Here is a 16,251-nt window from a genome sequence, read left to right as displayed (position 1 = left end):
ATTAAGCAGAAAATTAAAAGAGGCCTGACTCTGACAGTTCGCATCTTAAACAGTTGATCCTTTGAAGGGTGGGATTTGTAGCAAGTCAACGTCGTCGTCAATTATGGATGACGATTTGACATTGGATGGAGACAAAGGAGAGAATAAGGGCCTATGGATTGGTGATTTAGAAGTTGGATGTCCGAAGTTCAAGGCTGGCAAAATACCTGAAGAAAAAAGTAGTACAACTTGAAATATCCAATATCCAAGTGTTGGCAATTTTCCTTGTACCAAAAAAGGGATCCCAGCTTCAGTAGATGGGAAGCTGTAAGCCCCAATATCGCCCACAGAATTCCCCAAATAAAACTGCTTGGAAACTGGAAACAGTTGGAGAAATCCAGTCAAAAACTATCATAGAGTTTAAATAAAAGCTTGATGTGAGTTCTGAACCAAATTGATAGGGACACTGCACCATCGTGACGCGATCTATAATCTTTTAAACTTGATTATGTTGCTTGAACAATTACTGCCTCATTGACTATAAGCATGCTACTTGTTCGCGATCAATCCACAAGAGGATTATGACTACGCGCGACTTAGTTGGATCAGAGTCACAAAACATATAATGACCTTTCTATGGTTTTGTTGACGGAGAGCTGGAAATAACATAGAGCTGGTCTTTTCAGAGCTGCCTGTCAAGACCGGCACTTAGACTTTGTCGATCATGAGATATCTTTCGGCATTTTATTTGAACTTGAAAGGTGTAATTAGTCCGCAGAATCTTTGTTCTGTCCTGGACTTTTTTAACAAATGGATAGGCTGCAAGTCCCCTTCCTCGTATTTCTTTAGTTGGCCTCCTAGCTCAGGAATGATTCACGACTTGGAAATTCTTTAGCCAGCGATCAGGCTGGTCTTTCGTTGGTAGTTAAAAGATCATGATTATGATGTTATTTGTTTATTTAAGTGTAAGAATTGTTGTTGAAGATCCATTTTTGATGTGTGGGTCCTGAGTTTGAATTCCTTCTCTCCATTTTCAATTAGAAATGATACAATCTGTAGTAAACCAAAAAGATAATTTCTTTGATACACTATTAATGAAGATGGCAGAAAGTATTTTGAGTGATCATGAAGATCCAATTAATGTTTATGCAAATTAAATACTGACATCCAATAATTTAAAAGAAAATATTATATATAATGATTTTTTATTTTGAATAGCTGCTTTTCTATTAATAAAGATATGCTCTGTACATATGGGAGCTTGAAGTGCACACAAAAATAACTTCACTCCCCTGTAGACATAAGTATTAGGTAGCCAGAAACATCCAGCAACCCAGAAATACAAGAAGCAGATCCCCTCCCCTCCATACAAAATGATAAGGTTACTAAACCTTTCCAGTACACAGTAAACAAATACCAACCCATCTTGTGTCTCAGCTAGCTTTTCCAAACATCAAATACAGTACCAGAAATTCGATGCAGCAAAATCGTTCAGATAACTACATTTAATGTATTTCAAAGCAAAAAAAATTGTTTTTGTATATATATATATATATAATTTATAACATGTCAGGGTTGTATAAATATTGCTGGGTGACAATGATGGAAGAACACATACAGAGTATTAAATACTCCAAACTCCGTATAAAAAATCCTATATATATATATTTGAGTATATATTCAAGTTATAGACAAACATGGCTGATGTAATAGGTATAAACAGACACTGAATTTAGAGAAACTGAATTTTACTTTTATTTTCCATTTATTGTAATACATAAACATTAAAAAAAGTTTGAACGCCTTGTCTATGCGTGGCGCAAACAGTACGTACATATATAAAGAAATAAACAAATAGAGAAGAAGAGAATACAAATATGGTCTTCAATTTTTAAGTCATTCTAATAACTAATTGAGGTTTATGAACTTTACTCTTCTCCTAATCTAATCCGAATATACCACAGCAAACAAAAAAGAAGGGAAAAAGGAACCTAAAGGGGTTGAACTATGAGAGGCAGTCCATGTCTAGGCCTTAGGGAAAGCAGAATAGAAGGTGAATGGCGATAACTTGGAGAAGGGGAGAAGGAAAACCTAGTGAGTATAAGGGTCAAGACAACTTTGTATTCCATCATTGTCAAATTCCTCCCAACACACATCCTCCCTCCAAACCCAAAAGGCAAGAACCCCATCTTGTGCTTACAACCCCCGTATAGATGATCATCCTTAAACCTCTCCGGCCGGAACTCATTAACGTCATCTCCCCACATCGCCGGATCATGGTGCATGGCTACGACGTCGATCCACATGTTGGTTCCGTTAGGGATAACAAGATCATCCACCTTTATATCTTCTCTTGATTGCCTTTGTGCATTTGGTGCTGGAGAGTACAGCCTAAGCACCTCATTCATCACCCATCCCATCTGCAATCGTAACCACACAAATATATCTTTGTAAGAATTAATCCTTACCCGAATTAAACAAAAAGGCAAAAAAACAAATCAAATAAGAAGAGAAATATATATATATATATATATATATTTGCACGTGAAATTCGTTTATTTAATACTTAACAGGAATATATATTTTCTACATCAACCATGACATTTGTCTACGTAATAAAAACAAAATCAATGATATGGCTAGGACTCAAGAAGACTTCGAGTTGGCCGGCTAGGACTGGGGAACCTAAATTAACCAAACTAGTTATGAAGTGTCAGTAGCACCGTCCATTCAACTTCCTGGTTTTTTTGGGGACAAAGTCCAAACTATTGGGAGTTGCCAAAGTGTCAAAAAGGAGTAGTTTGTTTCTGCATATGATATGCTGCAGACACGTTAATTTTGACCTTTGACGTGGAATGTTGAACTTTCCACTCAACAAGGATCAAGAATTTAGTTCTTTCAGGATATAGGGAAATTCTCAGACTACAACTCGGGAAACATATGTATAAATTGAGAAGAAACGGATTGGATTGAACTTTTTTGTCTTCATCAAATTAGAAAAGGAAAAAGAAGAATTAATATTAATCAAAAGTGATAGATCACATGGTGTATGTATCTTTTATATATATATATATATATATATTTATATTACCTTCTTTAAGCCAGCAAGCTTGGTGAAATCGATCTCTTCATCATCTCCAATCACTTCTCTGATTTCCTCCCTCAATTGGTTTTGCCAATCTGGATGCATGGCTAAAAGCAGCAACGTCCACGTGAGTGCCAATGCGGTGGTTTCATGGCCACCAAAAAAGAAAGTCTTGCACTCATCAACAAGCTCCGTTGCCGTCAAGCTCTTCCCTACCCGTCCGTCGACATGGCTCCCTTGCATCAATAAACTGAGCAAGTCTTTCTGAGGAGATCCATCCCAAGACTTCTGACGAGCATCTATGATGGACAAAAGGAGCTGGTCTATTTCTTTGCCAAGTTTCTTCGCTTCTAGGTTTTTCTTAGGACACATGAATTTGCTAAAAGGAACACCCACATAGCGGTTGGAGTTAAACAGTGTGATTTGCGTGGCCCTCAATTTCTCGAGCACTTTGCTCCCGCTCTCGTAGCTCAAACCAAAGCTTGTCCTTGCAATGATTTCCCCGGCCGTTTTTATGATTTCTCTTTCAACGTCGATTTCAGGTTTACCAGAATTTATAAGGGTAGCCCACCTGTCTAGCATCTTTGTGGCCGGTGCCACCATCAAGCTTGCCATAGCCTGCATTATCAAAAGCAATATAACTCAGCATGTTTAATTACTACTACCATTTTTAGTACTATGATGTGAGGAAAATTAGAACCAATTCTGGACTTGATACCCTTGAAAAAGCATCTGAATTTACAAATAAGATCACTATTACAAACCTAAGTTGTTATTCATATATCCAGAGAAGAAAAAAAATAAATAAAACCCAACAATGATACATAAGTGTACATTCAATTTGTAAAGATGTTTAATTTTTTTTTTTAAATTTAGAGTAAGAGATTTAAATCTTACTTTTTAAGTAAGAAGATTATGTAATGATGTTTGATTCGTCTATTTTTATTTTTTTTATTATAAAATCTCTTATAGTGAATGTAGTCTTTTTCATTTAAAGTTAGTATATATTGTTTTGGTGACCATTGTGTAAAGACTTAACCCCATCTTCAGGTTGACGATTTGTCACTAAAGTTTCCTACTTTACAATTTTAGACTTTTATGACACTTGGGAAACGCTGTCAGTTGTTGAAAATGCATTTTATGAACAAAATTAACGTATACTTTTTCCACCACGGAAAGTGTAGATGATGGAGCCTTTGAATTTTTCTTTTTCATTTTGATAAGGTGTGTGAGAAGGAGGGAAAATTAAGAGAGACCTTCAAGTTAGCTGGAGAGAATGCAGGAGTAATAACATGGCGATGGCGAACCCAGTCATCTCCTTCAACCATGACCAAACCACTTCCGAACATAGGCTCTCTGTCATGTTTAAACACATTGGGTTTTCCCCAGCTCTTTCCCAGGACTCCCGACGACATTTTTTTAAGGAACTCTGGCTCGGCAATATATAAAAATGGCTCCGTCCCCAGCCAGTAGATGAACACTTTTCCTGCCAACAAAAGACAAGTCAACCAAAGAAAAGAACCATGAAGAAGGAAAAAAAAAAAAAAGTAAACCTAGTTCTTTAACTAATTACGGGTTTTTATTATTATGTAGTACGAATCAAAGGCTTACCATGAGATTTTTGCCACCGAGCAAAGTAAGGGAACACAGTAGAATGTATATCATGGGAAATACCGGAGGATCCAAGGGACGAATCATTAATATTCTTATTACTTTTCATCTCTCTAATATTTCCCAGAGGAAAACTAGGAGCTGGACCTCCAAACCCATTCTTCTTAATCTTACGATAAGCTCGAATGGGCAGGATCCAGCAAGAGAATAACAATCTCAGGAAGAAATAGAGAAGAAAAGTGAGCATGGCCAAGCTGAGAAAAGTTTGGGATAGCTTGAAAAACCCCATTATCTCTCTCTTTCTGTGGCTAGCTCTTTGTATAATCACCTTAAGATATCAGCTTGTTTGGAGTAAATTTGATAAATGAGGAAGAGAATGAAGTGGGTATTTATAGATGATGACAGGGGCAGTTCAAGAATGTCGGAGTTTTGACTATTGGGCATTTGCCCCACCCGTATTTGGATTTCAACGTTTTTCAAGGCTTTCTGTTGAATCTTTTAAAAAGATCTGCTTTTGTTTTTCTTTACTCTCTTTCGCTTTTTTTTCTTTTTTGTATAAAAATAAGTAATGCTAATAATAATTGCCTAATAAATATTTCATGGATAAATAAATTAATGTTTGTTGCTGTTGCTTTTGGTTTTGTCTACCACTTTGATTTGTCTTTTGTCAAATAGTGGTTTCCTTTTGGTCCCCTCGCGGCTTAAGCACACGGGGTCGGATATAGATCTGGTGTAGACGCCGCCCCGTTCTTTCTTGAGCTTCAGCCCAATCGAATCCCTCCACGTCGGATCCTTTGACTGATTTACAGCTGGCTTCCACACTACACGTGGACTTTTTTAAATCCCATGAATTTCTAGGAAGCTTAATCGCCCCGATTAAAACAAATAATATTTTTTAATGCATTCGAAAAAAAAAAAGCTTAAATTATTTAAATTAAGTGTATATTTGATTTAGTTTTTTTTCAATTTATCTATCTCTTAAAAGTAAAAATCAAGTCAAACATAATTTTTTGAAAAATTTTTAAAAAAAAATAACTTTTTTTTTAAGAATAAAATTTAAAAATTTTATTTAAAAATTTTTTTTAAAAAAAAGCTCCAAAGAGGAGCTTTTTCTTCTCTTTTTTTAAAAATATAAATAATTTTTATTTTTATTTTAAAAATATTTTCATTTGTTAAAAATAATTATAATATTATCTTCTCAACAAAAAAAAAATTCTTTCTATGATAATTTTAACAAAAATTATAATTTAAAAAAAAATTTATCAAATAATTTTAATTTAATTTTAAAAATTATTATTTTTTATAAGAATTTTATAATAATTTTTAAATTAAAAAAAAATCAGACTAAACAGGTTCTAAAAGCAGAATTTGTGACCATAAATCCTTGGGCTTTACTCTTTAGCCTCCACCATGGAAAACGATTCGAATTTCTAAGGTTTGGACTGTGGAAAATGGAATTCGTTTGGATTTTATTTTTATTTTTAAGAAATGGTTTTATAAGTACTAGTGTTTGACTGGAGAGGGGGTTTTGCGCCCTTTGGAATAGCAGACGAGAAAGGTCAAACCCAGTCAAATTGAAGTATTTAACACTAAAAACGCTCATGTGAAAACACGTTAAACATACACACCACTGGATAATATTAATATTCATGAAGCTCATTAATTAATTTGTATACTTTTTTAATACAAACTTATTCTTACGAAGTTTATGAGCACACACTTTCTCATTGTGTGAAACGTTATCGTATAAAGGCGGTTTTACCCTTTAGGCTTCAAAACAACTTTTGAGGCTTTAAATTTAGTTGTACTATTGTTTAAAGAGATAATGAAAGGTATAAAGTTCAATCCTTTGAGTCAAAGTATACAGGAGATTTTAAGAAAAGCCGGAAAAATTAATACTAATTAACCACCTATTAGCATTAATTAGAAGTCCAAAATATTGTTGTTTCCCTAGGAATTAATTATTATTTCATTACAATATATATATATGTATGAAATTTGGAATTTTATATACATGTTGATTCCTATATAAAATTATGACATTAAATTGATTATAAATTTATCTTTTAATTTAACACATGAGTCATTGACTCATGATACACCCCACCCCTTTTTTTGTAAAAAAAAAAAAAAAAAAAAAGAATGAAGTGAAATTGTCACCACCTATTTAGAGCATTATTGATTAAAACAAATTAAATATGTACGAAAAAGTCTGAAGTTACTTTATTTACTAAACTACATATAATTGGGTCTTAGATTTGTGCGGTTTGAAAGGAATTAAGATTTCTGCTAACAATCCCTCCCTCGAGCGTCATGCTTATAGAGAGATTCAATGGTCAAGTCTATAGTGATTTTTTCAAAACTGCGAAAAGGCTTGAGAAGAAGAAAATAAAACATTAGTACTTGGCCTCACCAACTCCCCATTAAAAGTTGGGTGGGTAAACATTTATACATAGGTCGTTCGGGAGCAGTCATACGCCATATAATTAAATTAATCTTTCTTATCTTCCTATTAATTACTTTCAAGACTATATATACAATTTTTAATTCCAAATTCCTTCTCTTAAGCTTATACTAATACTGGAGAATGTCTTGGGTCCCAAGAGTATATTAATTTTCAATTACAAGTAGTGGTGATGGCTTTTTTGGCAAAGTTCTCCGCTTCATTTATAGCGATTAGTTGTCGCACTATTCATGCATTTCGTATACTTTTATCCAGTGGATTTGGTTATTTTATACCATCACGCCAGGGAATTCTATACCTTGTAAGGTTTTTTTGTTGCTGAATGGGTTTATTCTATGTAACTGTGATGTCAAAGTAATAATTCCAACCAAGACTGCATTTTCACGCTTAAGAAAAAATGGGAAAACTGAAAATCATGCTGTGAGTCAAAGATCAAATATTGGAATTGGAAGTCAAAGATAAATGGTTCATTTTCTTGGAGGCGAAAAATATTCGAAGGACGCTACGCTGCTTCCTAATCAGATGAGGGAAGGATTATTAGGTAGCCATTGATAAAATGTAATGATAACGATCTCTCAAATCTGACCACGAGCTTCTCGCCTTTTCCCTCCGAAGGAACTTGTTTATCAAGTGCAACTCTTTTCTGCGCCCAGTTTTCTCATTTGCTTCTGTCTACATGATAGCTAGGAGGTTCGTGTTTGACAAAAAGTGCCAAAGGGTTGGAAAAATCTCAGTACCGCATTAACGCAAATAAGTACATAGTTATAAATCCCTTTGTCGTTAAATGAAAGTCGCAACTAATCCGAAAAAGAAATACGCGGTTATGGCAAAATCTGTACGAAATGCTCCAACAAAACAAGCTATCAAAACTTGAATACTTAACCCAGTTGTCAAATGCTCAAGTGAAAGTCAACGCAGACAAATTCAATCCTCTAGGAATAATAACTCAATTTGTTTGAATAAGAAAAGTCAATGTGTCACTCCCTTTTGTCTAAATCCTTGCATATTTTTTATCTGGTTAATAAATACAGGTGGACACACTATTTTAAAAATATTTCTATATATATATATTTGATAATAAATTATTTTAATCAAATTCAAATGCATTAAAAACAACTATTAACATTTTTTATCAATACTTAATTTTCTTTTTTCAATTTCGATGCTCTCGAAGTAGCTAGATCTAATGGCCGGTGAAACAAAAGGTGGCATAAAGTGTGTAATGATTTCTATTGAAGTACGATGGAGTCTTATTAACTGCGTAGCTTGAGTTGCATTATATGAAAGAGGAAAATTCAACCCAACAACAAGATTACAAAAGGAAAAACAAGGAAAACGCCTTGCCGTCCAAGCAATTAAATCTGAAAGCTACTTGTTGAATATTTTCCTTCATGGATCGATAGCATCAAACTCACTTACGTGTGCTCTTTTTTGGGCTAATGCTTTCATTTTTTGCAAGATACAGTTAGAAAGGTTCGTTGGACTCAATCAATATAGCACTAGCTAGTTCAGAAGTGATCAACAATTCAAAGGGTAGTTGACTAATTAAACCATGGAGTAACACGTGCTATACATATAGACCCTACGTGTTCCATGCAATTTAAATTGAAGTAGTACTGTTTCACGGGAGATTTAACTTGAAAATGGCATTTGAATAACATAGTAATAGTATTTTTCCAATTGGCTAACACATTATTAATTATAAACTATAAAGCTGATTCGGTTTCTCATACGAGTTGTTTGTGCCTTCATCTTTTTTTTTTTTTTATTTATCAAAGTTTTCAACATGCACTCTAAATCGGAGTCATTATATTGAAGTGACAAAATTGAACCATGATTAGTTTAGACCAAATGGTTAAAACCTTTTGTAAAGAAATTTCGTTTAGACTAGCTAATTAGCCTCCATGTTTCTGTTGTTTTTCTTTTTTTTGTTTTGATTATACATTCATACGAGTGTCGAACATTTTTAATAATAATAATGTGAAACACAATCTCACATTGAAAAAAATTAAAAGGAGAAGAAAATCTTTTAAACAATTATATTTATTCAAATAGCTAAGTCTGTTTAAAAAATTTTTGTTTGTTTCAAATAATTATATTTGTACGAAAAGATATTTTTATCTATAAATACGATTTTTTGATTTTTTAAAAATATACCGAAAAGAAAATTGCAATCAATCTCTTGTCTTTCTCCAAATTATACTTCTCATATTACTTCTATATTATTTTGCTATAGAAAAATTTTATAAGAATTTGATAATTTTGTTATACATCGGAGAATATTAGATGGGTTGATTTTATCAATACAACACGTAATAAATCATTAAATTTTAGTGTATTTTTTAAATTTATCGCATATAATTAACATTTAAATAAATAATCAACAAAAAATAATTAAAATCTTAAAAAAAAGTGTCATGGATACATTCGTTGAATTCGTTTTTCTAATATTTTTTATTTTCCAATCATGTGGTTTATACACGGTGATCATTCATGGTTCCCCATGGCTGAGTAGGATAAGAAGCGATGTCCTATAAAATAAGTGAACGGTGGCGTTTTATCATGAAGCTCATCGTGAAATGAAAGGGAAGATATTTTTAGATGCGTTGATTGTGAGATCAGTGCAAATGTCATATGTTAAGAGAAACTAATCCAATAAGGGAATTCAATTAATTATAAAAAGGTGATTATTGAAGTCATGACAACCTAACCATTTAACTATTTAAACTTTTGGATTCAATATAATATAAAAGTTATTTATAGGAGCAGCTCAATAATTTTAAAAGTATAAAATTAGATATTCAAATGAGATTTTTTTTATTAAAATTAAGAAAACAATGAAGAAATAGTTGAGAATTAATAATATGGTAAAAATTGAGAAATGATAAAAATTTGAGATTTATTAACCACATAATTAGGAAAATAAGAAAATATATGATTTTATTAATTATTTTGAGTGCTGAACCTGCTTAATATAATTAGGAGAAAATAAATATGTATTAGATATGAGAGAATCGATAAATATTTTATTAATTATCTTAATTTTTGTATATTTTCAATATAATTGATTATGTTATTATTATAAAATTATGAAACCAATCAAAATTTGGGGCTAAACCCTTGTTTTGGTGGCTTGACCCTAAAGCCGACTCTGAACATATATCTAGATTAATTCACCTAATATCTAATTTCAACAAGGAGTGTAAATACTATAATTTGGTATAGTTCAAGTTTCGTGGCTGCCTATTCCTCAAGTAACCCTTAGTCCTTCGTAAACTTTGATTAATTTTCAACTCGCTTAAGCTTGAAAAAATGTGATTGAAGTGCTAAGAAAATAACCTTTTGTTTGTGTCTCTTTTTATTAAGCAAGGATATAAACGTGTTTTAGATAAACCGATAAATGTGCATGCATCTCACGTATAATTATTCAGTTATTCTATGGCCCATTGTTTATTGTTATTTTCGGTCACTCTCCCAAGCCTGCAAGGAGTATCTATCCTATAAAGAACTATACCTTGCATGTGTTCTAAAAACAAGAAAAAGAAAAGTGAAGGGTCGGTCTGCATGATCTTGTAGTAACACAAAATCAAGAGTTAGGAATTAGAATGCGAAAATGCTGAAAGAAACAAATCTTGGAGGTCAAAATAAGTGTCCGGCCAAGAGCTAAAACTCAAACTAAATGTCTTTGACTTTTAATTTGGGTATTAGTTTATTGCTCTTCTCAGTCATTCTAAGTGAACAAATCTTGAAAAAGTATCGTATAAAATATATTTTGGATGTACATATTGGTTCCATATGAGTTTGCAAACCACAAAATCAAGAATTAAGTTACGATATCGAAATATCTGACCAAGAATAAAATCTAATTAAATATCTTGAAAACTTAAATTAATTAAGAATAGTCAGACTGTCTTCAAACTAGATTTATACTTGAGTAGCAGCATTAGAATTAAAATATAGATAAGATTTATGTACTATATGAGTTGGCAACTGTTTATGCCTAAAAAAACAAGATTAATTAATCCATAATCTTAATTGTCAGGCTGGTTACAACATATAGTACAAAAGTAACGTGTGATCATGAACAGTGCCAGGCGTGTAATCTCCACTCCATCACTAAAACATGGGTTGAAACCTACGAATTGACAAACAAAAAAAAAACTGATCAACCTCAATTTTAGGATAGTTTTTGTTCTGGAAATCCAATACACAAAGCCAAATCCGGCGGCTATGGCTTTTGAAGCAATGAATAATTAAACTATCAAGGGCAGTGGCTAGGCACCTTTTTCCGCCCCATTTTATAATTGCAGCTAACTAACCTAGAAACGGCTTGTTAGTGCACATAACAGTATTCCCAATCTCTCAAATAATTACCAAATTCAACAAATTTTATGATGTGTGTGTATGCAGTATAAAATCTTGTGATGGTCGGTCTTGGGAGAGTAATGAAAACTGTGACTGATGATACTAATTTAATTCTAACTGTTATGAGAGTCTTTGACCAGGGGCGGAGCCTCCTTATGTGATGGGGGGCATGGCCCCTCCAAAACTTTTAAAATTTTTTTCATAACATAAAAATTTTTTTAATTTTTTTATATATTCTATTACTTGCTCCCTCAAAATAATATTTTATTTAATAATTAATAGAAAAAAAAATAATTTCACTTATCTCACTCAACTTTAAATTTTTTAATTTATATTATTATTTTTATTTTTATTTGTTTATTATTTTTATTTTTATTTTATTTATTTATATGTTATAAGTTTATATAAATATTCTTTCTCAAATTTCTACAAACCATTATCTATTTTCTTTTTCTTTCTTTTTTATTATGTAATATATGGTAGCTACCTTCCACTTGCCATGTACTTTTTTTTATGTTACATAAATTTTATTTTTTATGATTTTAATCTTTAAAAATTAATAAATTATTATATAATTTTTAAATATAAGTTGTAATATTACATTGTTACTTAAAGTTTCATCAACGTATCATTTTTTTATTAATCTTGATTATGTAAGAGGAAATTAACTTGAGTATATTTTTTTTATATGCATTACATTTTATGTTTAGTTAAAATGAAATTCTCTTGAATATATATTATTTAAATAATTATGATTATATAAGAAAAAATTATTAATCTTATATATCATTTTTAACTATTTATATTTTACAAATTATAGTTTTATATTTAGTTTCATATTTCTATTATCAATATTTTTATTATTGATTGAATTTAACATATTAATTTTTTAAAATTTTTAGCTCTTATTTAACTGTGTTTGACCCCTAATAAAATTTGGCTAGTTCCGCCTCTGTCTTTGACCAACATAACATTTTGGTATTGAGATTTAATAAAATTAATTTTTTTTTAAAAATGTTATTTTTTAGGATCTCACAAACTAGTCTGCCATCATAAATCTGTCGTGAATCATGATGGTGGAAGACTTCGAGTAACATACAAAGACTAACTTTGGATTGTGAGAATCCTCCACAATTACAAAAAAATTCAACTGCTATTAACTGTTATCGAATTTCTAATTTCAGCATTCTAAATCAAAAATGCGGCGGCAGTTGACTTCCAACTCTGTGCGGGCATATCCAATTATCAAATTTTTTATGCAAGAATGTCAACGAATTCAGTTATTGTCTTGTTCATTCACTGACTAACACTTGTAGCAAATAGTACAGGTAATGTTCTCCACTCTAGCTTCTCTCAATTGATTAATTTGTCTAATTAATGTTTATCGGAGATTCATTTCTTTGTTCATATTAAACTCTAATGAATGTTGTTTTGCATCATATAAATTAGTTGTGATGGCGGTGGCCGGTAATGGGGTATATTTATATATATTTATAAGTAGAGGTAATGACACAAGTTTTTCTAATCAGAGATCCAAGTTATTAGTGCACGTTTTTCTTTTCCCTTTAAAAAGAAAGCTTTGGAACCAAAGTGGCTTTTAAATTAGGATGAATATGGAACTCCCATAGCATATATCAAAAGAAAAAGGTGTACCTAGAGCTATAAACCCATGTGTAGAAAATTAATGCCCAATACCTAACTTATGAAGATAATGACTCTCTCACTCGTTGCTCCTCGGCCTCATCCTGAAAAGAAGAAAATTCGAAACAACTTTTGCTTCTTTTAAACAACTACGCTTTCTTCTTTAATTACCTACTATATATAAATTTGTCACATTTTAAATTTCAATTAATAAGTTTAAATTAATGAAGCTAATGTCAATTTCTAACATAACGTTATGGAAAATATTTGTCTACGTTCTTCAATTTAAGAGGCTGACAAGAGTAGTTAATTAAGGACTTAATATAAGCATGTGATAATATTCAAGTTGAACACAAATTAATAATTAAGTAATGACTCTATACATTGTCCAATTGTCGTAAATGTACATTATGACATTACAAATTTGTACGATAGTTCGATCAGCATTACACTAGAAGTTGAGTAAGATATGTACGACGTTATTAAATTCTTTATGAGGGTTGAGGCTCTCCGTGGGTAGGAGTAGGATCAAATGCTACAAGAGATTAATTAAGGGTTATGATAGCACTATTTAGTTGATGTGAAGTAAGGTTAGTGTATTAGGAGCTTCCACTGGGTTACCACATGCTAAAGATAGTTCAGTGGAGGGCCAGTACCTAAAAAATAAACGTAAAGCCAGATAGAGACCAATCATGGGAACTTTATTTAAGAAACACATGGAATTAAATCATTTGGGAGGTCAAACATTTTTTTTTTTTTGCAATGGAATATATGGTTACTAAATTAAGCGAAGATTAAATGGATTGCAACACCGGGGGGATGACGGTCCAATATCCCATAGCAACACGGCAGTCCTTTAAGGCTGCCGGCAACCATAATATGCACATACAAATCACATTTTTACCCTCAAATCCAACGTGCGATTGGACCAAAGCAAGGCGTGTTAAGCTCCGGCCGCAATCTTTTACCCAGCCATGAATCAACTATGAAGAATTCGTTACCATGTACCGGCCAACGCTCTCGCAACTTCAAATTTTCAACTAAATCAGTAAAGCATGATTTCGTTATGTTATTAGCAGGTTAAAGAGAAAATCAAGTGCTTAAACAAATGTTAAGAACCTTCTGTTTGATTAACAATGAATGTGTTGGTTAGTAAACTCATGCCATTTTGATTACTATTTTCTAAATTGATGATCTAAACAAAATTTTAACTACATTTATACAAAATTAAGGAAATGGGGGGGGGGGGGGGGGGGGGGACTACTTTAATTAATCCTTATTAATTGTGGATTGAAGGATAATATGAGTTAAGTGGTGCATATAAGTAGATCCAATTCACTGCTAATTATAAGTCTAAAAACCTCAAAATATATAAAGAATTAGTATTAGTTATAGGTAGTGATCAGCTTTTCTTTATTTTTCGGAATTTGTGTAAACTATTGATTAAACAAGCTAACATTTATTTATAAGATGGTCACGACAGCTTATCTAAGACTTATGGACCTAGAACAAAATTAATGTGATAATGTTTGTTACTTTACTAGGAATATAGTAGTCCTATAATTAGACATGATTAAGTAGGTATTGGGTATCTCCTAAGTAAGTTTATATCGGTATCAACTATCAAAATTACTATCTATTTAGGATCTTTTTAGTAGTGGTAAAACGTTCTGAGTTTGTTTTATACAAACTATTCGAGTAAAATCAGTGAATAGCCACTAAATTTATACTGTTTTCTCATTTTGTTTGTTGAGTTTTAAATTGTTTTCAATTTGATCACTAAATTTTTTAAATTGTATCTATTATCATCTCTTTAATAGATTATGTCTAAATAAATGATTAAATGATGACAATATAACCATTTAAGTAATTATGTCATCATTTAAAAGTTTGTTTTTCTTTTTCTTTCATTTTATTAATTATTTTTGTAAATTATCTATTCCAACAAAATTGGGAAACGAAAATGATAAGAAAAATATAAATTACAAAAATTAACATGAATTTTTCAGAACTTGATCATTTAATTACTTATATATATATATATATATATATATATATATCATGTCATTATTATTATTTTTATTTGGATGGGTTTTGAAGAAAGGAAAAGAAGAAAAAGTAGTGGGATTATTATATATATATATATAAACTTTCCTAAGTCGTCTTGGAATAGTCATAGTCTCCTAAATACAACCTATTGGTATTTGAATGGAAAGGTCTCCTGAATGAAGCATCACTTATTAGGTGGGATGCTGGATCCAGCATTTGATCATATGAGTGATCAATTTACTCTTTTCTCTTATTCTGAACGGTAAACGCTCTTACTAAAATATCCTTGACGATTATACCCTGTGACTCCTTTACCATTTGGAAATCAACTTCTTAAATCCAGAGAAAAAGTATTCCAGTCCAGTCAAACTTCACACTGGGCTGCGACAGCAACGTTAAGGCCCCATCCTGTTATGGGCTGTAACTTAAAACTTCTTCCTTAGTTTGTTATACCCATGTGTTCCTTGGATTCATGATTTATAAGCTTCAGAAAATCTGAACAAAATATATTTCACTAGTAATTGATAAAGAATGTGAACTTTTTTCTTCTTTAACTGATGATGTCTATTTTAAGCCATCTATCCTATATATTTCCCTTCTTTTATTTTTTAGCTTTTCTACAAATATTTTCTTTAAAAAGTTAATATTTTGAAATAAATTTTGAAAAATTAGTAAAGAAATTTATACTTTGGCGAAAAAAAATCAAATAATTTATAACATCTAAAAATAAAAATATTAGATTATGAATCTGCAAACGAAAACACGAAAGCAATGCATTGATTTAATTAAAAAGATTTTACATGTAAATTTGATTTTTGATGATAATTAAAAGGAAAATATCGAAATATCAAATAAAAAAAACAATTTTCACTTTCTTATCTATGACCTTAACTAATTAATTGTTGATTAAATTAAAGTTAAAACTTATACTTAGTGTCTGTTTGACTTAACTTATTTTTTACTTATCTATTTCTTAAAAGTAGAAGTTGGATCAAATAACATTTTGTGAGAAACTATTTAAAAAAATAACTTTTTTTTAAAAAACAAAATTTTAAAA

At 31.3% G+C, this 16,251-nt stretch overlaps 1 protein-coding gene across 1 annotated transcript; it reads right to left on the bottom strand.

The window, feature by feature from the left end:
• Window positions 1–1,710: 1,710 nt before the first annotated feature.
• CYP715A1 (cytochrome P450, family 715, subfamily A, polypeptide 1) lies at window positions 1,711–5,016 on the bottom strand. Its single transcript, XM_007038645.3, has 4 exons — window positions 4,676–5,016; window positions 4,321–4,550; window positions 3,071–3,682; window positions 1,711–2,399 (listed from the first exon to the last, which is right to left on the bottom strand). The coding sequence occupies exons 1-4, from the start codon at window positions 4,962–4,964 to the stop codon at window positions 1,971–1,973; spliced, it is 1,560 nt and encodes a 519-aa protein (XP_007038707.3). The 5' UTR covers window positions 4,965–5,016; the 3' UTR covers window positions 1,711–1,970.
• Between the last annotated feature and the right edge of the window lie 11,235 nt (window positions 5,017–16,251).

This window comes from Theobroma cacao, chromosome 3 (genome assembly GCF_053813885.1).
Source record: "Theobroma cacao isolate CCN51 chromosome 3, ASM5381388v1, whole genome shotgun sequence".
Classification (NCBI taxonomy): domain Eukaryota; kingdom Viridiplantae; phylum Streptophyta; class Magnoliopsida; order Malvales; family Malvaceae; genus Theobroma; species Theobroma cacao.
This window is presented reverse-complemented; position numbering and strand designations above follow the sequence as displayed.